Source organism: Vipera ursinii, assembly GCF_947247035.1.
Source record: "Vipera ursinii genome assembly, chromosome: 4".
NCBI classification, from domain to species: domain Eukaryota; kingdom Metazoa; phylum Chordata; class Lepidosauria; order Squamata; family Viperidae; genus Vipera; species Vipera ursinii.
The window spans coordinates 28,850,784-28,877,561 of NC_139514.1; the positions used below are offsets into that span (position 1 = coordinate 28,850,784).

Genomic DNA, 26,778 nt, shown 5'->3' on the forward strand with positions numbered 1-26,778 from the left:
TAATGTATAAAGGATGTCTTTAGTAATTACCTTTCAGCAATGTCACAATATACATTAGCGGTATCAATTCCACTACAGTTACAAAATTAGGATGTTTATAAAATGACTTAATTAATGAGATCATGGTCTCTTAACTCTCTTTGCTTACTGTATATTGTAATGTGTTTTGTGTCATCTTTAAATGAGCCTCATTCCAGTGTTTGGTGTCACACATTTAGATCTTTGGCGTAGAAGAAGTGTTCTTTTGAGTCAAACCAATTTCAGTCTGGAAGCTCTTCAGCTTTATAACTGCTGCTTGTTGCATTTGGAAAGTGCATATTGCTTATTGTTTTGTTTTGTTGTTTTCTCATTTCTTAGAGAAAATATTACCCACATTCCCCAATATTTTTCCAGGTCAGTATATGTTTTATGTCACATAGCTTTTTAGCTGGGTCATTCTCCATCAATTGAACAAGTAGTATGTAAGATAAGGTAGTTAAATATTGCTTACAATTTCAGAATACAATTCATCCTGACTACATCTTCACTTGTTTCTCTCCTTATTTGTTCACTCTGTAGTTAATAAACTAAATCAGTTCTCAAGCTATGAATAATTTAAATTTAAATCATTTTAAACAATTCAACTTATTCAAGATTATTTGTTAACTTTTCTCTACAAGCCAGTTAGTATAGTACACAGCTCTCTATTGTATGGCAGCTGATAGAAGAGTATCGACTCAGAACACTATGGATGATACATAGGATTGAGAATATTAACTTTTTATTATTAACCTATATTAAATTTTATCATTAAGGAAAGCAAGGATGCCACATAGGAGATTGCTAAACTAATCCTCTACCTAATATATAAAGGTAGTTTTTGACTGGGAGATGGGCAGTTAAGATTGCTAAATAATAAATTAATGTACTTGCTACCTAAAACCTTTTGTTTGCCCATTTAATAATAATAATAATAATAATAATAATAATAATAATAATAATAATAATAATGTTGGAAGGGACCTTGGAGGTCATCTAGTCCAACCCCCTGCTCAGGCAGGAAACCCTATACCATTTCAGGCAAATGACTGTCCAGTCTCTTCTTAAAAACCTCCAGTGTTGGAGCATTCACCACCTCTGGAGGCAGGTTGTTCCACTGGTTAATTGTTCTAACTGTCAGGAAGTTTCTCCTTAGTTCTAGGTTGCTTCTCTCCTTGATTAGTTTCCATCCGTTGCTTCTTGTCCTGCTTTCAGGTGCTTTGGAGAATAGCTTGACTCCCTCTTCTTTGTGGTAGCCCCTGAGATACTGGAACACTGCTATCATGTCACCCCTCACTCTTCTCTTCATTAAACTACACATACCCAATTCCAGCAACCGTTCCCTATATGTTTTAGCCTCCAATCCCCCAATCATCTAATCATTTTATTTCATGATAACTGCTTTTTACCACCACCAAAGAAAAAAAAAGAAAAAGAATAGGGAGGGAACAAAAGGATTTTAGCAAATTAATTCTTAACCATATAGTACTCTTTTTTAATTGAATATTGGGCTTCTGACAATAATAGCCAAGGCCAATAGACATTATTTTCTCACAGTTCTAAATAATTTTCGAACTCTGCTATTCTGGCTCCTAGTGAGGATTGGATACCATGAAAGAAATGGATGTTAGATGTACAGTAATCAAAAAGACTTATACAGATTTTACAAGCGACCTTGGCATGTTGCCCAGAAATAAGCTATATTGAATACCATATAATTTTAAATAAATACAGTATGCATGGTATTGTCCCAGCAATATTTTGGACTTTTGTTTTATTTTCAGATTAAGCTTATATTGTACATGTTCACTCAAGATCAGACAATGGGTCTATTTTTTCAGCATTTGTTTCACAATTGCTCCATTGACTTAAAGGGAAGCTCTTTCAAATGTCTAGAATGTGGATAAAGCTATTGGCTAAAACTGGGTAAGGAAAAAAAGTAATACAAAAATGCAATTAAAAGGTACACAGAGGCAAAGTAAGAGGCAATTAAATTAAACCTACTCTAGTTATATACAAACAACATTAAGAAAAGAAATAATATAAGCCATTGGGAAACTACCCTTGGAAAAATAAATCAATTAAATGTGATTATCGTAGGAAGCAAAAAGGTAAATATACTCAGAAGCAGTTTTAAAAACTAAAAACTATTTGGGATTTAGGTTTAGCTTCTCTGAATTATTTACAGTTTGGTTTTATGGATGAAAAAAAAACCTTTATACTATATCTATTTTTCTGTGTAAACACATCAAAATGGGTTCCAGATTACAGTATAAAAATATAACTAACAATGCAGTGAAAGTATTCAAGACTATCAAACAGACAATAAAACAGTGGATCTAAATAATATTGAATTTAACCTTTTACGATACCTTGTTGAAATAATGTTCTCAGAACACACTGAAAGATGAAAATTAAGAGAAGAATGACAGTAATTTAAATTGGAAAAGCATTTTTAAATTTAAGTACCACCAGTGAGGAAAGCCCTCTCAATTATATATTAGCCAGACTGGTTTCCTATATTAATGGGGCAGAGAAGATAAATCCCTAAAATGTGCCTTAAAATTCAGAGCATTAATACAAATAATCAATTTTGGTGATTTAAAAAAATAGAAAACACTAAAAATTTAATAGTGGCATTTCAAGAAACTGAATTGTACTTAACTTCTCTTTAAATAGAACTTGATTATAACTAATTACATTACAATAATAAACATAGTAATAAAAATAAAATATATTGGTATGTATAGAACCTACTTCTGAATAAATACATTCAGAATTGTACTATATCCTGTGAAGATTGTAGTATGCTGTATTGAACTGATTGGAACATAGCCCTCTCCACAAGACAAGATCAGAACGTTTTTAACTATAAAAGAGAAAAATATGTCTTATTTATATTAAATTATACAGAGATTCTCTGTTCTAGCCTTCAAGAGAATATGAATTAGTCAGGGTATATGTTTCATTCCTTAGGCTTAACAGTTTAAATCTTTTTTTTGGGGGGGGTAGTGTTTTGTTTTGATTGCTCTTGATTGCTGTTCTGTATTATATATTTAATATGGCAGCATATAGTCCACATCTGAGTTAATATTAAATTTCCCTTGACTTTAAATTGCATTAGCTACATCTCAACATGTCTCCAGTGTATCCAGAATTACTATTATGATCTTAATTCAACAAATCTATAATTTTAATACATAAGCCTTATTTTTCCACTAAATGTTCTCAGCAGTTGCTTTGCATGGGCAGTTAGCATACATATTTGTGCTTTACTGTTTGCCCTATCTCTGCAATTTACCCTTGGGAGAACCTCAGGGAAAATATTAAATTACATATTAAAATGTGTAATTATTGCTAAAAGATAATTATTATTTTAGAAGTCATCATTGTCTGTGATGACCACAAGTGCTGCTAAACATACCAGCAACATTGCGTTCTCTGGCTCCCAGCCTTGCCTGTGGAAAGCTGGCTTACAATCTAATAGGGTTTTTTTTTAAAAAAAAAGGTGTTTCTCTTCAGAATTTCTGTAATTCCACTTCAGTTTTTAAAATGAAATCTTGAAGAAATGTATTTACTGAATCTTTAAGATTACCTAACCATCATGATAGTTTAAGTGGTGTATGTAGAGGGTAAAAACACAATATCACAACAAAAGAACTTCCCAGGATATATTAAAAGAAATTAGGAAGTCATGTAACCCAGTGGGTTACAAATTAGACTTTAGAAAATCATGTAATCCAATGGGTTACAAATCAGCCCAGCCATTACCTATTGGAAGAGCCAGCTTCTTTAAAGACAGCAGAGTCAGGACTGCATTAACTTTACAGGGAATGGCATGGCAGAGAGCAGAAGCATCAAAAGAGAAAACAAGTTTCCCAAACCTCTAAGATGGCATTTCTTCATTGAGGGGTCCCCAAGTATGCTGCCTCATCTGATTTTATAGAATGGAAAAATACAAATGGAGAAAACCTGTTTTGGAAATAACCAGGCCTGAAGTTATGAAAGGCTTTACAGATGGTAATCAACGCCTTGAATTGCACCTGGAAGACAATTGATAACTACTACAACTCTTAAAGCACAGGTTTTACGCAGGCATTATGAGGTGCTCCGATAACTACTCATAGCACATTCCAGGAGACATAAACATAAAGATCTCTGTGGTTGAAATCCATCACAATAAACACTGCACTATACAGAAGTGGCTTTAATAAGCATTCGATAACTCCACTGTAAACAGTCAAATACTGTTTTGCTTATTAGATGTTCAATGAATAAAATCTTATGGCTTGCCTGAAAGTTCCATGTTCACCTGGGAGTTTATCCACTCTATAGACAAATTCAAAGATTCCCAAAGTATTTAATTGCTATTGCTTTGCATTTTAAACTTCAAATTAACTATCTTTCAATTTTTTATATCTACCAACATATTGCTCCTTTCATTTTCTCTAAAGACAGAAGCAGGAGAACTGTGGCATTAAACTGGAAAAAAAAAGATAATCATCCACTGCTTTTATGCTCTTGAGTGAGACGTATAAATGCATCTAAATACATGAGATTGGGGTAGGGAGCATAACAGTAACTATTTTGTGAAGCATTCACTGATTGGAGAATGACCCTGCCTTGACAATAGCTAGTTGTAGCTAGTTACTTTCTTAGATATAGTTGCTGTAGCTTATACTAATACTTTCATTCTGAAGGTGGGATGGACGAAAGTTGACAATCTGAGTACAACTGATTTCCTTTATAATGTTTTTTTGTTCTCAAAGAGAGTCCCAAGTGTTCAAGATGTTAAAGCACTAAAGATAGCGTTACAAAAAAAAACATGTTTTATTACAATCATTGAAAGAGACACCACTTATTGGCTTTGTATCTTTAAAAAAATGTCATCGCTAGCCATGCTGTTTAGAGGATTTAAAGCAGGGCTTTTCAACCTTTTCACCCATTGTACCACTTTTAGGATATGGCAACATCCGAGTACCACCAGTCGCCTAGCAAGGTATCAAAAACGTGATGACCAAAAAAAAAGGAAAAAAGTGAAGTACAGGTTGTCCTTGACTTACAACAGTTCACTTAATGACTGTTTGAAGTTACAATGGCACTGAAAAAAGTGCTTCCCAAGCCACAGCCAAGCAAGACACCTGCTTGCCCACCCAGAGGCACTCTTCCTCCTGTCCGAGGTTTTCATTGTTGTGAGCATTTCTGTTGAGAATTGGCAGTGGGGGTGGGGTGGGGGTGTTTGGTTTTTATTCCCCCCGTCTTCTGGGTGGTTGCAGCAGGTTTTGGTCACTTCACATGACCCTGGGACACTGTGACCATCATAAATATGAATCAGTTGCCAAGCATCCGAATGTAAATCACAAGACCCTGGAGATGCTGCAACATTCCAGCTGATCGGCACCTCTTCTGGGCTCAGCAGAAGCACTGGGATCAGCGCCGAGCTGCAGCTGGAGACTGGCGCTGATCCTGGTGCTTCCACTGAGCCCTGACAGCCCTGAAGAAGCGCTGATTCTGGCACTTCCGCTGAGCCCTGACAGCCCTGCAGCTCCAGCCGTCTCTCACTCAGGCTTGTGCGGTGCTGCCACCAGTTCAGCTCATTCCCCTCCCCTGCTACCACTTTTCTAGGATGGTCGCATACCACCTGCCAGGTGCCAATGTACCACAGGTAGTACCCATACCACTGGTTGAAAAGCCCTGATTTAAAGGATGGCTATGCCCAAGTCTGGAAAACATAGTGTACAAAAGTAGTCCTCGACTTATGACCACAGCCGAACCCAGAATTTTGGTTATAAGTCATTGCAGTTGTAAGTTGAGGCACCACATGACTGACTCAGTTTTACAACTGATTTTATGACCACAGAGCCTGAAAGTCTATCTCTTAGTCAACTGTTCTTGTTTCCTACTTTTCTTTGAGTTTCCCTTTGCGTCACAGATCCAGTTCCAAATATTTTAATCTGAAATTTAAAAATAGAGAAATAGGAGAGTAAGGAAAAAGACAGTCATTTTTTATTCCTTTGATTTAAAAAAACAAAAACAAAATCTCTCCGACAGTAGTAGCCAAAAGACAGTAACTTTACTAGATGCAATTTCCACACATCAAAAACCATCAAGGAATTGTCCTAAAAAATTGGCTCCACTTTTTGTTGTCTTGTAGGTCATTCACCAATTCAAGATATTAATGCCATTTTGAAAGTACTGGTTTTACCTTCAGAACTCAGGCTCTGGCTAAGCATGCTGGTGAAATACTTGCCATTCAGCACCTGTTTTATAAATGATAAATCACGTTGCACATGGCTGGGTTTGCATGATTAATTCCATTGCCTGAGTGTGCTAACAACAAAAGAAACAGCAATAGAAAATTGTCCATTCCAAACAAATTGGTGTTCTACAAAAGCAGAGAATGGGATCCAATGAAATTTCAATGAGAAGTGAGGAAAACATTCAACTATTATCCATCTTTCTCTATTTATTGAAAGTATTTCCGCACTTTTGAAGCTAAACCATGAGGACAGCTGCCTGATCAGGCTACAAAAATGTGGCTTACCACTAGATGTAGGCAAGAATTTGAGATATGTTTTGTATCTTTGACTGCTAACAATTATTTGGAATTTTAAAACTCAGTTAAGATATCCCTATTCATAAGAGGAGTGAATATCTATTACATAAGAAATACAAGGTTTGTTGTGTTTTACAGATGGCATCTTACATCAGTGAGATTAGTGAAAATGTGCAAAAATACATCAAAGGCTATTGCTAAGCACATTGAGTTGTGCTTTAGATTGTAAGCCGCCCTGAGTCTTCGGAGAAGGGCGGGATATAAATGGGATTTTAAAAAAGAGTATTGGAAATGTAAACAAAAACCAGATACTTATGATCATATCTGGTGGACATGCCCTAAAGCTAAAAGGTTTTGGTCAAAAATACACATATGTTGGAAAAAATGACTAAAAAACTTATAGATTTGAAGCCAGAACTGTTTCTGTTAAGCATAATAGGAGGAAACTATGAGAAAGATTGTATATACTTAATTTTACATGTATTAACTGCAGCAAGAATTGTCTTTGCCCAATATTGGAAAAATGAAAACTTACCAACGGAAGAAGAATTAATTAAGAAAATATTAGACTGTGCAGAAATGGACAGATTGACATTAAAGATAAAAGAGAAAGAAGACTCAGTGTACTTTAGAACATGGGATAATTTTTACCAATGGCTAGAAAAGCGAGTTAGAGAGAAAGGAACATGATATATACTATGTAACACTGAATATATACTAGTAAGAAAAAGACTATTGAGCGATTAACTAACATATTGATTATGATAATATAGAAATTAACTCTTACTTATTGTTTTTATACAAGAACCCAGACAATATGCTCTTTGCTAAATATTAAGAATTTTATTTTAAAAAAAAACCAACCCTAATCCTAACCTTAACCGTAACCGTAACCCTAACCCTACAAATAATAAATAATAATAAAATATATACAAAAAAAAGAAATACAAGGTTTCTGCTAGAATTATTGTTCAGCATAAGGTTCCTCTTTTGCACTATATGATCAATGGTTCAGCCTATTGTATACCTACATGCTAGAATTTCTTGGTTTTTAGAATTGATAGCTAATGATAGATAGTCATCACAACATTCAAGGTAAGTTGTACTATGTATTATTAAGAAGGACAAATGTGACATGGACACTATTTTTTCTAGCATCTCTGTCACTTATAATGTATAATGCCACCTGCAGATTCAAAGATTGATAGGTAGAGAAGGATATTGTGTGATTTCATATTGGCTGAAGGAAACCCAACATGGTTTCTCTATATCTAGCTTTAGAACATGTGTGAAGAACAGATTGTATTTTAGGTCATATTTATGCAAATGTATTGAAAATTCAAAAGTGTTCACAAACTGTTGAGCACCATTGTATGATAGATATTATATAGCTAAGAATAACTGTGCCTATTCAATTTTAGCAACAGTATTACCAACAAGTGGCATAAACCTAATTGGAATCATAAATTTGTGATTGGTTCAAAAGTTACATATCATAAGAAGAATGTAGATTATTTTGGTTATTTATGAAACTATAGCAGCAAGTGAAGCTACAGTTAACAATGAATACCAGTGATAAATGTGATTGCAGCTGAAATAAAGAGGAAGGGCTCAATATGACTTTGCTTTTTATAGGATAACAGATCAGAAAAAACAACAACCAAGAATTTGTGGCATCTTTAGGACAGACACATTTATTGTGACATAAGCTTATGTACTTTCTGGAGATTATTATATATTCTGAAGTGATACAGGTCATTGGTTTGCCCTTGGAGGAATTTATAAAGTAGTCTCAACACTACTTATAAATGCCCTTTCTGTCAGGAAAGAACTACAATGCAAGTTGAATTTGTAGAACAAACACTTCTTAAAGTTCTAATGGACTCTTAATAAAAGAGAAAGCTGTGCCCAGGACAAAATTCTTCCAAAAAAAAATATTAAAGAATGCCACCGATAACCACCTAACTACAGGAGATACAGGAGCAATCTCAAAAAGATGATGAAGAGTGAAGCATAGAAGAAGAAGAAGAAGAAGAAGAAGAAGAAGAAGAAGAAGAAGAAGAAGAAGAAGAAGAAGAAGAAGAAGAAGAAGAAGAAGAAGAAGAAGAAGTTGGAAGGGACCTTGGAGGTCATCTAGTCCAACCTCCTGCTAAGGCAGGAAACCCTATACCATTTCAGACAAATGGCTGTCCAGTCTCTTCTTAAAAACTTCCAGTGTTGGAGCATTCACCACTTCTGGAGGCAGGTTGTTCCACTGGTTAGTTATTCTAACTGTCAGGAAGTTTCTCCTTAGTTCTAGGTTGCTTCTCTCCTTGACTAGTTTCCATCCATTGCTTCTTGTCCTGCTTTCAGGTGCTTTGGAGAATAGCTTGGCTCCCTCTTCTTTGTGGCGGCCCCTGAGATATTGGAACACTGCTATCATGTCACCCCTCACCCTTCTCTTCATTAAACTACACATACCCAATTCCAGCAACCGTTCCCTATATGTTTTAGTCTCCAGTCCCCCAATTTGGTGGAGCAGTGGGCTAATGCCTCCTTAAGTAACACCAGCTGCCTGCAATTAGTGCAGGTTCGCATCCCACCAGGCTCAAGGTTGACTCAGCCTTCCATCCTTCCGAGGTAGGTAAAATGAGGACCCAGATTGTTGGGGGCAATTAAGCTGACTTTGTAATAATGCCGCTTGGGGTGTGTGTGAAAGCCCTAATAAGCAGGCATATACATAGAATGAAGGCTACTGCTAAGCTTGTAAGCCGCCCTGAGTCTTCGGAGAAGGGCGGGATATAAATGGAATTAAAATAAAATAAATAAATAAATAAATAAATAAATAAATAAATAAATAAATAAATTTATAGAAATTTATAGAAATCTATTGTACTCTTTGAGAGATACACTAAGTCTCAATGTAACTTTCCTCAACTTGGTGCCTTTCAGGTGTGGTGGATCTGCTATTCCCAGAATTCAAAGCCAACATGCTGGACTGGAATTTAAGGAAATAGCACATCAGTACATTAGAAGATGGCTGATTGGAGAAACCAAGAGCAATAGATCACTGTGTTTTCAGTGGTTTATCATAAGAATTGGAGAATTGGAGGGGGCCATTTAGGGCATTGATTCTAACTCCTACTCTGAGCAGGAAACCACGTAAAAACAGTTGTAATTGTATATATTACCAGAATAATTCCACTATGTAACTGAAAGCTATCCTGTGACAATGGCTGCCTCTGTGAAATAACTGTATGCAAAAAAGTATGCATTCTGAATTTGGTTAAAATAGTGGAGTGTTGTTGTTTTTTTGTGTTTTTTTTTAAAAAAAGAATCCAAAACTACCTAATTGCACTATGGAATTAAAATTATGAATCTGAACTCTTGCCCTCTTCTTTATTGTTAGGAAAATATATAATTTTTTAAGCCCTGCTCAGAGGTTTATGTGTTAGGAGACATATTTACAAACTGCATGCCTGTATGTTCCAGCTTCACATTATTAGACTATTGCACATTCTAAAGTGAGATTTAAGTCTGTTTAGCCCTTCTACTTAAAAAAACACAAAACCCTCCAGTGATTCTCTATTGAACATGCTTTTAGTTTCTTTGAGATCAAGTGAGCATCCAAAGGGTTTTGAATCTAACAGTTTCACTTGGAAATCCTCAGAAAGTTCCATTGTTTTCTTCAAATATTTCTTTCAGTGAAACAATGGATGTTAGATCGTGAAAATGTTACATTTGTATAGATTGATTAGAAGAATTTAAGGAACACTTTCAGGTTTTTCAGAGATGCCTTTCCCCAGCACTCATCCATTCAATGGATGAATGAGCACGATAGAACTTCTTGGGTATTATTCCTAATCTTTGGTATGCTTTTTGCCAGCAGAATCTTTATCCTATAAAATTATTATTATGGTTGGTTGCACAGGCAGCCGGATATTTAAGCTGGATTTGGCATTTTTATCCACCTATTGATGCTTCCAAAGACCCAGGTTAGACAAATATTCTGTTTAATAATATTAGAGGTATCATCACATAATGTAAGCTTTTCCAAGTAAAGCTGCCTTTTGCAATGGACTGCTTATGATTGTCTCAATGTCCTGGTGTTCAGGTGGTAATCCAAATGTTTTGGAATTGCACTCAAGATGCCTGTACTATTTTTGCCTTCTTTTTGCTATAGTCTTTCTACTTCTATTTGCAGATATTTGCATTTTGTTATTTTCTCCAGTTCTTTCTCTTCTATTCTGCAGTCTACAGGTATTGAGATATCTACTATCCAGACTTTTTGACAGTTTTGACAATTGTTAAATCTGGGGTATTATGTAGCAGGTGCCTGTCTGTTTGAATTCTATAAATTCCACAGCACTTTAACTTGTTCGTTTTCTATTACTTTTTCTGTTTTATGATCCCAACGGTTTTTGCTTGCAAGCAAATAATATTTCTTGCAGTTCTTCCAATGCACCATTGTCACTACTTTGTCACGCCATTGCTTGTCAGTCTGTGCAATCTTCTTGCAGTAACTTACTGTGTGGTCCACTATTTCTTATGTTTCTTTGCAGAGAAAACATTAGCTGCCAGTCACTGTCTTCCCCATTCTGTCTTTATTCCTATTTGTTCTTAAAGGTTTGTCTTGTGCAGTCAGAATTAGCCCATTTGTCTCTTTCTTCAACTTTTCTGCTATTAGATATTGTTATTAGGTCTTGTTATTATTTGCTTTGCCTGCCATTTTTTTAATGTACTGGCCATGTAATAATTTGTCTTGCCATGTCTTTTTTCTGTTCTTCATTTGGTCTTTCTTGTAGGCCAATTTGGTCTCTATGGTACTCAGCCTTCATGATATACTAGCTTCAGTGCTTCTTATTTACTGTCCTTCAGATATTCTTCCAATGCCCTTCTTTCTTCTTCTACCATCTGATGTACTTGCAACATTTCACACCCACCTATTTTCCTTGGTAAATAGATTCTGTCAATGGTGCTGCCAAGATGAAGGGCATGATTCATTATCATTATTTTTCTGGTCTTCTTATCCAGACCTTTAGTTCTGCCTGAGTCCAGTCCACTATTCCAACTGGGTAACTAATTATTGGAATTAATCAGCTGTTAATTGCCTTGATGGTATTTCTGCTACTGAGCTTAGACTTTAAGATTTCTTCACTCTCTTGATGTATCCACTCTTTTTTCTTGACTTCAGTGTGCTTGATATTGTCATCCTGAAGGATGCCCAGGTATTTGTAATGATCCTCTTCATCCAGATTCTTGATTTTATTTCCATAGACCATCTTGGTCTATTTTTCCTCTAATGGTGCGTATGACAAATTTGTCCAGCCCAAACTCCATTTCAATATATTGGCTATATATATATATATGGACAATGTTAGCAGAGATTCTATTTCAGGTGTTGTTATTCCATACAGCTTCAGATTGTCCATATAAAGTTGCTGCGATAGTCTGGTAGATGTTTTTGATGTTTGATAGTCAGGGTATAGTATGTGCTTAAGTACATCTCACCGTATTTTTTATGGGAGAGACACTCGTCATTTGGCTCCTTAGGTGAGACCTATCCAGTTGAATGTCTGGCATAACTGTTATCTTCCTTAGGGCACATAAGACCCAAAACTACATTAAGATAGTACCTCATAATGGGTATTATTATTATTATTATTATTATTATTATTATTATTATTATTATTATTATTATTATTATTATCATCATCATCATTATCATTATCATCATCATCATCACTAATACAATACAATACAATACAATACAATAAATATCTAGCACAGTCAGCCAGACATATAAACTGGATTTGACATTTTTCTCACATTTCTCCACATTTTTATCTTATTATTATCTTATCAAGAGCCATTGTGGCACAGTGGTTAGAATGCAGGCTAACTCTGCCGACTGTCAGGACTTTGTTCCTGGCTGGCTCAAGGTTGATTCGGCCATCCATCCTTCTGATGTCAGTAAAATAAGAACCCAAATTGTTGGGGGCATTATGCTGTAAATCACTTAAAGAGAGCTGTAAAGCACTGTGAAGCAGTATATAAGTCTAAGTGCTATTGCTGTTATTATTGGTTCATTGCATAGTCAGCCAGATGTTTATAGCCACTCACTGCCATAGATTCTGGTAGCAGTAAGTAAAAATGATCAAGTTCTAGTGTGATTTTGATCATCACAACAGGGATTAATTGCCGGGATATTTATGTTTTATTTAATATGTATATCATTTTCCTTTTATAGACAAATACAGATTAGCTTTCTTTTATTTTGGAATTAGTTGGGAATGAATAATAATGGCTGATCCAGTTTAGTAGTTTCTATATCTGAATGTTCCTAAGACTTAATGAAACACACCACACATATTGGATATGTGATTACTTTGTGGAAAGTGATTACTTTCAAAAATGCCTAATACAGTCTAGTATTCAACAACTTCAGGAGTCATTGCAAACATTCATACTGAGCTGTCCTCTTCTTCCCCCCTCCCTCCCATCTGTGTATCAAAGTGCTTTTTTAAAAAAAGAAGACTCATAACTATTGCTATATCTTTAAATTCATATATACTGTATGCAGTAGATGTGTGAAACTATTTTGCAGCACCATTCAGCATCTGTAATGTGGCATGATGTTATGTCTCTTACCTGAAGCTAGCCCAGTTTAAGAGTGCTGACAGGTTTTTGTGAAAATTATTGTTTATGGAAAAAAATATTGTTCTGTTATCCAGAAAATGAAGTCCAAATGGCACGATATAAATCTGCCACCTCAAGCAACAGAATTAGGTTCCCTTCCACTATATAGCAAAAAGATAGGGGTAAAAATCCCTAAGTACCAGCTGCAAATCCCTCAAGCCTTGGAACTGAGCACAGAGCCTTGGAAGAAAGAAATTAAAACTTTCAAAGTGTGACCTTGGAAATGGATTTAATAGTGTTCCTCCATTTTAAGCCTTCCTGAAAATAAAGATTTCATCTTAGGAAAGTCTAAAAGAGAATCAACAGTCTATTTAAAAAATACTTTTTTTTAGGTGCTGTTTATGTCAAAATCTAGTTTCTCTAAGCAAGACAGTAGGAAACTAAATACATCCCTTCATTTTTGTATTTATTCAGGTTGGATAATTTAATTTTTCCGCAGTTATATCAGTTCCCAGAACATGTCAAGGTTTACAGTTGCCATGTGCAGTGTGAGAGCCTATATTCAGATCACCCATGTTTTTTATTTCCCATGCCAACAATTGCCCCCCCTCCCCCAATCACAAGGGTGATAAATTTTCTCTTACTATTTGAAAAGACACATATTCATACAAGTTCTAACCTCCTTCCTTTTCCTAGGTTATTGCAGGTAATAATAAACACAAAACAGTTTTCATGAAGAAAAGACCACCTGTGGGAAGGGAAGGGAAAAGATTGTATAAGATTTAGGAAATGGATAAAAGAAATATCTTTAAAATTTGCTTGAGGACAAATGTGACTTAACACTACCCTTTCAGAGTGGGACATACAAATAATCATAGACATATTAAATTTATAGCTTACCTTTGCTGTAGAGTGTAAGGAGGCATATATAATGCTCTGTTCTCTAGTTTTTCACACAAGTCTAGGGGTCTGAGAAAGAGAGTCTGGTTCAAACTCACCAGGATCAGATCCTAGTCCAGCACTTTAAATATCATACAACATTCATTATCCTAGTGGTAATTTTCTTCATACTAAAGTATTTAAACTACTATACTATCGCTAAAACTATGCACAATCAATCTATATTGTTAAATAATCTCCCTCGCTTTTCACAGAGTGACACCTTGCAGACACACTACAATGCCCCAAACCAGACATAGCAAAATAACCTATGTTATTTTACCATAGTGCAAAATATACCTTAGTGGCTGTAGTGATTTTATATAATCAAATTTTCTCAAATTTTACCATATCTGATGTGGAAAAAGCAGCTCCTGAAGTATACCAGTATATAAACAAAAATGCAGAAAGATATCACCAAAAGGAAAATAAGCACTTTTACTATAATCAGCCCAAAGCATTGCTATTATGGATTTATTTTATTGTGTATTATTTTCTAAAGAGTACTCAGCAAATGCTGGTGGCATAAAACCAATTCAGACTTTATCAAAAAGGCTAAGAATTGTCCAGTTATCTCCGCAATAAGTATATAGTTCCAAGCAAAACTGTGGTTCATAAACTGAATATTGTCAGACTGAATAATTCTAATTTTTCCATCTACTTTAACAATTTTATTGTTATAGTTCTTAATGCTCCAAACATTAAAGGGAAAATATTTCCAGTTTATTCCATAATTTCTGTATTTCCAATTTTCTTTTTAATTATCTACTGTCACTTGATATCACTACATCTATAAATAAAACTTGCTTTCCTTCAACTATTGAGATGTCCAGAAGGTGGTGTCCTAGAAGCTGGTCTGTCTGAATTCAGATGTCCCCTAGAATATGATTATTCTGGACTACTTTCCAAATATGTTCATGCCAATACTTTCAGACATCAAATTGTCACAGAAATTCCAAAGTATCATTTTCACCATTATTCACATTATTTCATTATAAACTCTCTTTTCATGTTTGCTACACCCACTTATTAGATGGTCAAGTCTCATCTTTGTGAATTATCTATATTTTTAGTTGTATTCAATTTTTATGTATCCATTCTTAAACCATTCCCAAGTTTTGTTACTGTTTCCCTTGCTTTCAATTTCTTTCTGGTATTGACCATGCCAAAGTTTCTTTTAAATTTATTATTTGCTGTTGTATCAGTTTGGATTCTGCTTTTGATTCTGCCACACTCAAAATATTTTCCTTACAGACATCTATTAATATTGTATATTTTTGCATATTTTATGTAATCTTTTAAAATCTTTTTCTGATTTCATTCTCCTCAGTCTGCTTCAGTTACAACCAACCAATATAGGGTCTATGACAACTCGCTACAGCCAACTCACCACAGGGCAACTCGCCATGGGACAAATTATTTAAAATAATTTAAAAAATATTTTAACTTTTGTCATTCACATTTCATTTTATCTCCTCTTTGGCATCCTTTCTTTAATGATTATATTCCAATATTTTTTTTATATTAGTGTAATGCTTTTCACATTGCGAGTTGTCACACAACAATTGGCCATGGCAAATTGTCCCACGGTGAATTGGCCACAACAAGTTTGCTGCAGCAAGTTGGCTATGGCAAATTGTTCCATTCCACCAGTATATATGTGGGAATTTTGGAAGATAAACTAGTGTTCTGAAGATTGAATTCAGGGAGATGCAATACTCGGCGTGATTCAGACAGAAGGGATAGGACAATACACTGTTATCCTTCTCTTACCCATTATTCTGTACAATAAAGATTTCCACATTACATTTGCAAATTTCCAGGAAGTTTTGAAAAAGCTTTAGCAAAACATAATTTGTATCTATAATATTCTCCTTGTCTTACTTCAGTATTAATTTTAGAGTTGAATATAAATGGTGTCCTGAAATTCTTTGTGAACAGAGTTATTGGTGGACAATGTCTATGAATTTCATAAGAGAAAGAGATTTTTTCCAAATTTCTACAGTGTAAAACTTGCCCTTAACCTAGGGAAAAGCTCAGTGAGGTTTAATTAATATTTAACTGAATGCTAAGGCAGAGCTTTTCAACCAGTGGTACGGGTAACACCTGTGGTACATTGGCACCTGGTAGGTGGTACGCGACCATCCTAGAAAAGTGGTAGCAGGGGAGGGGAATGAGCTGAACTGGTGGCAGCACTGCACAAGCCTGAGTGAGAGACGGCTGGAGCTGCAGGGCTGTCAGGGCTCAGCGAAAGCGTCAGGATCAGCGCTTCTTCGGGGCTGTCAGGGCTCAGTGGAAATGGCAGGATCAGCACCAGGCTCCAGCTGGAGCTCGGCACCGATCCTGGCACTTCTGCTGATCCCAGAAGAAGTGCTGATCAGCTGGAATTTTGCAGCATCTCCAGGGTCTTGTGATTTACATTCAGATGCTTGGCAACTGATTCATATTTATGATGGTCACAGTGTCCCAGGGTCATGTGAAGTGATCAAAACCTGCTGCAACCACTCAGCAGACGGGGGAAATAAAAACCAAACACCCCCACCCCACCCCCACTGCCAATCCTCAACAGAAATGCTCACAACAATGAAAACCTCGGACAGGAGGAAGAGCGCCTCCGGGTGGGCAGACAGGTGTCTTGCTCGGCTGTGGCTTGGGGAGCACTTTTTTCAGTGCCATTGTAACTTCAAACAGTCATTAAGCGAACTGTTGTAAGTCAAGGACAACCTGTACTTCACTTTTTTCCTTTTTTTTTTTTGGTCATCACGTTTTTGACACCTTGCTAGGTGACTGGTGGTACTCGGATGTTGCCATATCCTAGAAGTGGTACAATGGGTGAAAATGTTGAAAAGCCCTGTGCTAAGGAACAGGGTGTGCAGGCTGTAGAACCCTGAACAGATGACTGTTTACATGACAAAAGGCAGGAAGCTCACGCTTTGAAAGTTAGAATATTCACACACAATTCATAATAAAATAAAGAACATTCCACCCTTGAAATATCAATTTTCTTTTCAGTTTCTTTCACCAAACTGAAAGAAAATTGCTACCAAAAATGCAGGAAAAAATATCTGCACTTAGCTGCAAAAATTGGAATAATTTTCTATAATTCCTTCCCAAAGATTTTATTTAAGTTGAGGAACAAGTACTTTGGGAGATCCATATTTTACTAGCACCTTCCTACTGCTTTGCCAGCCTTCCTGCTAACCTGCCAATTCCTAAAATCTTCCAACATCTTTAACTGCATGATTTACCACAATTATAAAAAAATCATTCAATTTAATATGGATTTACGATATATGAGATGTATGTTAGAAAAAAAATTAAGAGCTGGGTTTGGGAAAAGCACATCAAACTGACCAATCCCTGTCCCTTATGAATTTGTGCCTGGTACAGCTATCACCAAAATGAGAATCTCCAGATATTGTGTCTCATCTAGCCCTATAGGCTAGTCTTCAGACCTTCCCTAGGGTGGTTCTTCCCTGTCTTCATCCTCCATAGTTAAGTCATGTCTGTCACCACTTGGAAAGATGAAGGTGTCAAAGGCAAACTGCTTTTGTCATGTTGTAACTTCCTTTATTATGCCCTGCCACCATTCCTGTATAGTAAGAATAAGTGGAAATGTTTGCTTTTCTTTAAAAAAAAACCCTTATCAACATGTACATATTTCTTCATAAATAGGACAGAAACAATTTTAAAATACTAAATAGAGAAAAAAGCAAAATGGAGAGATTCATCCACTTAGGCAAAGGAGTCTGAGAATTGTACTTCACATTGATTTTTTTTTTTATTGACCGATTCTGTATTAGTCATAACATAGTCTTCCTCCTGCTGAGAGAAGCTGTTCCTATTGAATTTGGCTGGTGTGGCTAAATGGAAATGTTGTCAGTTCATTTTATTTTCATTCTTTTTTTATTTTATGAACATAGATTAGTTTTTGGAATTTGTTCATAAACAGGAGAGAAGGAAACTGATTAAAAACAAACAAACAGAAGGAACAGCTCTGGTTCATGACATCAGAAGCCTAGATAAATTCATGAAGTTATAAACCATCAATGTATATATTCCATCAGATCTAACTGAAATCTGAGTCTCAATTTTTTTTAAAAAATTGAAGTATTTGCTCACAAGATCCTTTCATTCAAAAACAAATATCTAGTACTTAAACATATTTTGTTTATACTTTACATTTACTTTTTTATTTTTGATATTTGTTGTTTAAATTATTGCAAGTATTGATGATTCTTAGGCATAGAGATCAAAAAAGGTGAAACTGTGAACAGATTAATGTTCAAAATACAAGAAATTATACTGCGTGTACTAATATGCCACCTTGTGGCAAAAGAATATACATTTTACCAGACATAAAGTATCTTGAGTATCTGTGCCACAAGATGGCAGAAATAAAATACAAAGGTCATTTAAACATGATATTTCTATCTATATGTAGTTTGAATGAGGTACATTCACATTATATTCCTTAAAAAATTGTAATCTATGCTAAATTAAATCTTCTCTAATCACTTCTGAAATACTTGCTCTGTAAGTATTTGAAAAACAGAGTATTTTTAGGAATATAAATCCCTCTAAATTTTCTTCTGGATTATAGTGAATTTGGTATTCACATATAAATCTTTACTTGCCTTAGTTTGTCTATTGAAGTTAGAAAAAAGTTACTTTTCTAATAAGAAATATCAGTATATATAAAGGCAGTTTTATTTAGTGTTATGATTCGGAGAAACTCTCCAGAAACTCAGGAGGAATTGTCCATATTCTGTTATAACTCCACAAATCTAGAATTCCCTAAAATTCTGTAAGTTAAAAAAGAAAAAAAGGAAAACCCCTTTTTCACAAGGAAGAATCCAAATAGTTCTCAAAAGAAGTACAGGCACCTTTTATATAACTTTGGTTGTCTTGACACTGATAAAAGATACGGAGTTTACCTCCTGAATATATAAAACAATGGTCTGTCTTCCTTGTTAGACCAGATTGTGTTTCAGTTTCCCATAAACATTGGTTTTCCTAATAACATCTACCAAGCAATCACAAAATATTCTGGTCCCTTTTTCACAGTACTAATTGAATCAATGAAAGAGTTTAATATTTCTTGGGAACACCAAAAAGGGTTCAATTAATCCAGTCCATCTTCAAGGAAGATACATTTACGAATGAAGGCAAATGAAGGATCCTGCAAGACACATTTAAACAAATTCACATGAATAATATACTGTAGGAAGATATAGGCAGTCACTTGTCCTGTTTTGAGTAAGAAAAATTGCTGAAGATAAAAAAGGCTGACAAAGCAGAATTCTCCTTTGCAAGGTTCATTGTCAAGTGCTGTCACCATGAAATACATCTCCCTAATCTAAACTGGTAGCTCTACCCAAACTAGGTAGCCAATGGAAAGAATATAGCAATGCCATTGGAGGCTATCCAAACTTATAGTCCAAGGGCTAATGGAATAATAAAATGTATCAGGATTCTGTGCAGTGGTGGAATTCAAATATGTGAACAACCGATTCTCTGTGTGGATGCCGCTTCCAGAAGTCCATTCTGGGCCTGGGCAACAAAAAAATTAGCTACGGGTTCTGCTGAACTGGTTGCGAACTGGCTGAATCCCATGGCTGATTCTATGCAGTATGCCAAAAATGGCAGTTTGAATCTAGTGAGTGTGAACATATGCCACCAGCTGTAAGCAAGTGGAATTGTTTATAGCTTTTGCTAAAGCACCCATCTTGGAAGATTTGTGGGGTGCAGGTTGCAAGCTGGGCACATTTGGGGCCATCTCCTATTGGCCAAAGGTATCCAGAGTGCAGGATCCTACAACAGAAAGTCTTCAGGCTTTTTGATTTGCTGGAAGCTTCTCAAAAGATAATTAATACCCTTGGCCTTTCTCAACAACTTAGCAACATGGACAGTCACTTTTTTCTTAGAAGCAGCTGCTCAAAAAGCATATTTAAGAGTTACCTTTCATTTGAAGCTGCATTCTTCAAAGTTTTGCACACAGTCTTCATCTAAAAAGAACGAATAGAATAGAATAGAATAGAATAGAATAGAATAGAATAGAATAGAATAGAATAGAATAGAATAGAATAGAATAGAATAGAATAGAGCTGAAAGGTCTTCTAGTCCAGCCCCCTGGACCTCTCCTCAAGCAGGAGAACCTATACCATCTCAGACAAGTGACTGTCTACCTCTTTTTAAAAATCTCCAGTGATGGAGGGCCTACTGGTTAATTGTCCTCACTGTCAGGAAGTTTCTCCTTAATTCCAGGTTGTGTCTCTCTTTGTTCAGTTTCCAACCATTGTTTCTTGTCCTGCCCTCTGGTGCTTTGGTGAAAAACGTGAGCCCCTCTTCTTTGTGGCAGCCACTCAAATACTGGAATGGTGCTATCATGTCTCACCTATTTCTTCTTTTGTTTAGACTAGCCAAACCCAAGTCCTGCAGCCGTTCTTCTTATGTTTTAGTCTCCAGGCCTTTGATCATCTTATAGTTGCTCTTCTCAGAATGTTTTCCAAACTCTCAACATCTTTTTTGTGATATTGTGACCAAAATTGGCTGCAGTATTCCAGATGTGGTCTTATTAGGATTTATAAAGTGGTACTAATACCTCACATGATCTTGATTCTATGCCTCTGTTTATACAACCCAGGATTGTATTAGTTTTTTTGGCTGCTGCTGCACACTGCTGGCTCATGGTTAAGTGATTGTCCACTAGGACTCCAAGGTCCCTCTCACAGTTACTGTTTTTAAGCCAGGTCTTGCCCAATCTGTACTTGCACCTTTGATTTTTCCTGCCTAAATGTAAAACTTTGCTTTTCTCCACATTGAAACTCATTTGAACTCAACTTGAAGATGGGAACCACGTCAGCCCTTTTCCAATCCTCAGGTACTTCCCCAGTGCTCAAGGATTTTTGAAAGATGCGGTGCAGTGGTTCTGAGATAACATCTGCCAGCTCCTTCAGAACTCTGGGATGTAATCTGTCAGACCCCGGTGATTTATATTCATCAAGGTTGGATAGGTGTTCTCTTACCATTTTCTTGCTTAATTTAATTTTTATTTCTAATTTGTCTTTTGCAGTGGGTTTTTGGTTATGTTGGGCTATGATTTATTTTTGTGTGAAGACTGATGTAAAGTATGAGTTAAGCAGTTCTGCTTTCTCCCTGTTGCCTGTTATTTCCTTGCCATCTTCTCTCTTTAGTGGACCTACAGTTTCCTTGACTTTTTTCTTCTTGTTAATATGTTGGAAGAAACTTTTTTTATTATCCATAATTTCTGTTGCAAGTCTTTGTTCGTTCTGAGCTTTTGTTTTCCTGACTTCATCTTTACATATTCTGGCTGTCTGCTGATAATTGGCCTTAGTTATGTGCCCCTCTTTCCTTTTTATCTTTCAGTTTTTCAGAGAGATCTTTGTGCAGCCATGCTGGTTTCTTCTTGAATTTCTTGTTTTTCTTTTTCAGTGGTATTGTGCTGGTCTGGGCTTTTATGATTGCATTTTTCAGTTTCCCACACTTCTTGGGTTGTTTTCCACCATGGTTTCCTAGTATCTCTCTGAGTTTGATAAAGTCAGCTTTTTTGAAGTTCAAGACACTGGTTGGATTGTTTTCTGTTGCTAGTGTTTTCTGTAGCATTATATTAAATTCCACTATGACGTGGTCACTTTCGCCCAAAGTTCCAGCAACTTCAACTCCCTCTATCACGTCTTCTCTATTAGTTAGAATTAAGTCCAGTATGGCTTTATATCTAGTTCTGTCCTCCACCTTTTAGATGACAAAGTTGTTGGCTAGGTTGGTTAGGAATTTGTTTCATCTCCCACTCGCTACAGAGTTTGTCTCCCAGTTGATATCTGGATACTTGAAGTCTCCCATTACAATTGTGATATGCTTCCTACATACATTTGTTAACTGGTTGACAAAAAGTTCATCTCTTTCTTCTGATTGGTTGGGTGGTCTATAATATACACCTATGGTAATGTCACTTTTTTTCTCTTTTATATTGACCCATATGCATTCTGGAGAGATTTTATCTTTGATCATGTGGATTTCTGTAGATATGTAGTATTCTCTTACATATAGACTATAGTGCAACTCCCCTTTCTCTTTTTGTAGACCTATTTCTTTTGAGCAATTTGTATCCATCCATCAGTCTATTCCATTCATGGGTTTCATCCCACCAGGTTTTTGTAATACTAACTATGTCATACCCTCCCTCATGTACTATTGCTTCTAGTTCGCCCTGTTTGTTCCCCAAGCTTTGAGCATTTGTATATAAGCATTTAAGGCTTTTATACCTGTCCGTGAGTATGTTTCCTGCATCTTATGAATGTTATTTGAGTTTTTCTTTTTTCTCATCTCTGCCCACTTCATTGTTTGACTTGTTTTCTTGGGATTTATGATTGGTTATGGGTTCTAGAGATTCTGAATATTAGTCACACTTCCCCCTCAAGTTTAGTTTAGTTTAGTTTAAAGCCCTCCTTTAGTTTAAAGCACCAGTACAGTAGTACTCCATATTGGGAAGAAATGAATACTGGAGAAAATGCAGCAATTCCTCTTAATCTCTGTATTAAACACACACACACACACACACACACACACAGAGAGAGAGAGAGAGAGAGAGAGAGAGAGAGAGAGAGAGAGAGAGAGAGAGAGAGAGACAGAGAGAGAGAGAGGCTTTCAGCATTCTAATATTGCAGTTTAGTTAGGGATTCCACATTCACATTTAAATAAGTGCTTTCATCGGTATTGTATTTGTGCAACGAACTCTCCTATATTACTATTATGCCATCATAGCAGTTTTTTGTTCATTGATTATATTATATTTATTTATCTAGCCTAGGTATCAGACCACATGTTTTATAGATCTAAAATTTAAGAGCTATTTCCTAGTCTATTTGAAAATCTGCATGCCTTTTGCTATCCACTAAAGTTTTCTGGAAAATAAAGTTCTGATTGCAACTTTCAGCCCTTCCTACTAGCCTGTTCTTTTTACTCCTGTTACAAATTGTCCCATCAAATAAAATTGCAAATGCACCATTGAAAAGAATCAAATAAAAAAACAGTTCAATCTATAATTGAGTTGCTAGAAGTCTGAAGTAAAATATGACAGAACAGACATGCAAAGAAATAGAAGGAAATAGGAAAGTTGGGTCTGCTTTAACTTCAGAATGGATTAGCGTGAATTAATGTGCAGCTAATATGTTAGAAGAAAAGAGGCATGAATTAAAGAAACACTAACCAAATCAGCTTGAATTAGCTATAAGATAATCTTTTCACAGTCCTGAAATGAGCATAACAAGGATCAATTTAGCAGACATTTTGCAATGTTTATTCAATGTTTTTTTTTATTTTTCTCTATACAGTACCGTACATTTTACACTCACTGTAATAGGAGCTAACTTGCAGCAGAGGGCACCAAAGACTACCACATAGATGTATGCATTTAGTGGTGTAAATCAAAGATTGTAATGAAAAGCTAAAGAAATATTTTATGATCTAACAATCTCAGGAATTTTGAAATTCATCATATCTAAAAACATTGTTTACAATTAATAATAGGAGAAACAATATTAAACACTCATAATTCAAACAAAAAAGCATTTATTACAATAAGCTAACTCTCTGAAACAAGTAGCTATTTTAATAACTTTTCCCCTGCTTTCATTTTGATTAATGTATTAATCAATTATGAAAATAAATTTTCTAGCAAATATATCATGACAACGTGGGCTGGCCTGCACTTCCAAACTTTAAAGAAGGATACACTGCCAGTTAATCAAGATCACGTGAAGTGTTAATACCACTTCATAACGCCTTGGTAAAGCCACATTGGACTACTGCATCCAGTTTTGGTCACCACGATGTAAAACAGATGTTGAGACTCTAGAAAGAATACCGATAAGAGCAACAAAGATGATTAGGGGACAGGAGGCTAAAACATATAAGGAATGGTTGCTGGAATTGGGTATGTCTAGTTTAACGAAGAGAAGAGTGAGGGCTGACATTATAACAGTGCTCCAATATGTCAGGGGTTGCCACAAAGAAGAGGGAGTCAAGCCAAAGCACCTGAAGGCAAGACAAGAAGCAGTGGATGGAAACTAAACAAAGAGATAAACAACCTAGAACTAAGGAGAAATTTCCTGACAGTTAGAAAAATTAATCAGTGGAACAACCTGCCTCTAGAAGCTGTGAATTCTCCAACACTGGAAGTTTTTAAGAAGAGACTGGACAGCCATTTGTCTGAAATGGTATAGGGTTTCCTGCCTGAGCAGAGGGTTGGACTAGATGACCTCCAAGGTCCCTTCCAACTTTATTATTATTATAGTTCTTCTTTATAAATTTTTTTCTTTTATTCCAAGTTTTCTTGAACTTTTCCTTCCTCTTCTTAATAAGTAAGTAAGCCTGCACATCAATCAGTCTGGCACTTCCTACGACTAAGAGGGGACCTGGCCCAAGGTCACTAAGATGCCTTTATGAATAAGGTGAGAATAAAACTCACCATCTGGTTTCCAGTCTTGTTACCTTAACCACTATATCACACTGGGTGTCTCTCTTTCAGCAATGCATTATACTTATTATACTTATACTTGCAATGCATTATACTTATACTTGCTATCCAAATTTGCTATCTTTGAATCATGCTGGCATATAGCAGAACTTTCCCCAACTGATGTTCTCCAGATTTGCTTGAAATCTGGATATGAGCATATTTGGATTGCTACAGCCTGGGCAGACTACTAGATCACGGGTCGGCAAACCGCGGCTCTGGAGCCACATGCGGCTCTTTCAGCCTCCTCCACCATTTGGAGAGAGAGAGAGAGAGACAAAGAGAGGCACTTGTGCTTCCCTTCTCTCTCTCTCTCTCTCTCTCTCTCTCTCTCTCTCTCTCTCTCTCTCTCTCTCTCTCTCTCTCTCTCTCTCTTCATGTGGACTTGCCCCCTCACGGGGCTCCTGATTAGCCCTGTGCCTGGGCGCTCCTCCCCCTGGGAGAAGAGCAACCAGGAAGTCCCTTTCCCAGACTGGCCCTGTCGAAGGCACACGTGGCGGGGTAGGCCCGGGATCCCCACTGGGAGCAGCCCACCGGAGCCTCCGCTGAGCAGACAAGCTATCCTGCAAGCCACTGCCCTGAAGGAGCTAAGCCCCTATGATCTCCAGCTGGCTGGGAAGGCGCGCTGGAGTCCTGGTTGCTGGGAAGGCGATTGGCCCGCTCCTCTCCCATTGCCCGAAAGAGGTAAACAATTAGTCCCCATTGCTGGGTATTCCCCGCATGCAGGGCTTACATTGGTGGCAGAGACGCAGTGAGGGAGAGAGAGAGAGAGAGAGAGGTGGTGGCAGGGGGAGTCACCCTCACTGACATTCTGAGTCAAAAATTCCAGGTCATGCTCTTCCTCCCTTTTTTTTTTGAGCCCCATCTTTTCTTTCCCTTCCTCTCACTTGCTCTTGTTTTCTTTCTGCGTTGGAACTTTAGGCTTTGGAAGCTGGAAAGGGAAAGGAAGGGTGTATGTGTGTGTGCACACGCACACATGCTGGGAAGGGAAAGGAAGGGGTGTGTGTGTGTGTGTGTGTGTGTGTGTGTGTCCTGGGAAAGAAAAGGAAGGTGTGTGTGTGTGCCTGCATGTATCAGTGCACGCATGTCTGCCTTTAAATCATGCATGCCTTTCATTATTTTTTATGATGACGAGGGAATTGCAGGAAAAAGAGAGGGCCGGTGAGCTCAGGGCTTGCAGGAGGGAAGAACCGCACGATTGGAGGGCAAACTTAAACAACGAAAGCAGAGTCTACCTCAGCTTACCCTTTCTCTCCGCTGAGCGCGATCACAAGCTTGCTGCCTGCCCAAGCCCTCAGCCTCCTGGCCTGGCCGCTCTCCTCACTCCCACTCTTCTCCGGCCTGACCTGCTGCCCCAGTTGGCATTCTTACAGATTCCACCCCCAACAAATAAATAAATAAATAGAAAAGGCTGATTTTAAAGGTTGTCCAGCTAAAAGGGAGGAAAGAAGTTGGGCTGGACCACCCTGGAAAGGCAAGCAGGCAGCGCTTCTGCATGGGCTGGTTGGGCTTTCAGCAGGTTTCACCTGCAATTAAAGCAGGGTGAGGTTTTTGGCTTAGGGGAGGCTGAGGGGGGGGGAGCTACTTGTGGGGCCATGTGTCTGCTCACATAAGTGCAAATGTGTTTCTTTTGCAGGGAGGCTGCTTTGCTGAAGGTTATATCTTCCTTCCTTCCTTCCTTCCTTCCTTCCTTCCTTCCTTCCTTCCTTCCTTCCTTTTCTACCTGTTTTTTCTTTCTTCGGTGGCTTCAGAGTGCCCCGCGCGGGTGGCTTCCAAGCACCCTCCACATTCTTCACCTCTCCCTGCTTTCTTCCTCCAGAGAAATCCTTGTCTTTTCAAGAGGGGCAGAAGTGATCGCCCTTTTGCAAGCAGGAAATCTTGCAGGTCTCCTTGTGAAACCCCAGATATGGGGCAAGCCAGGGAAAGAATGTGTGTGGGGGGAAATCCCTGGCTGCAATTCCCATGCAAGATTTCCTGCTTGCAAAAGGGCAATCACTTCTGCCTCTCTTGCAAACCCCTTCTCAGAGCATCCAGGATGGGGAAACCCCCTGCCCCACCGCCTGCCTTCTCCTTTTATTCTGCAAGGGAGGGGAGGAGGAAGCGTAGAAGC

General features: G+C 37.1%; 1 protein-coding gene across 2 annotated transcripts in view; it reads left to right on the plus strand.

Annotated features, from left to right (window-relative positions):
- LSAMP (limbic system associated membrane protein) overlaps window positions 1–26,778 on the plus strand; it is a gene marked incomplete at both ends in the record, with an annotated part of 509,570 nt that overhangs the window by 477,119 nt on the left and 5,673 nt on the right. The window contains one exon of one of the 2 annotated variants that reach the window (XM_083362799.1): window positions 358–393. The exons of the other annotated variant lie outside the window; for it this stretch is intronic. Coding sequence (XP_083218925.1) covers window positions 358–393 — 36 coding nt within the window. The remainder of the gene's footprint in view (window positions 1–357; window positions 394–26,778) is intronic. 2 annotated transcript variants of the gene reach the window in all.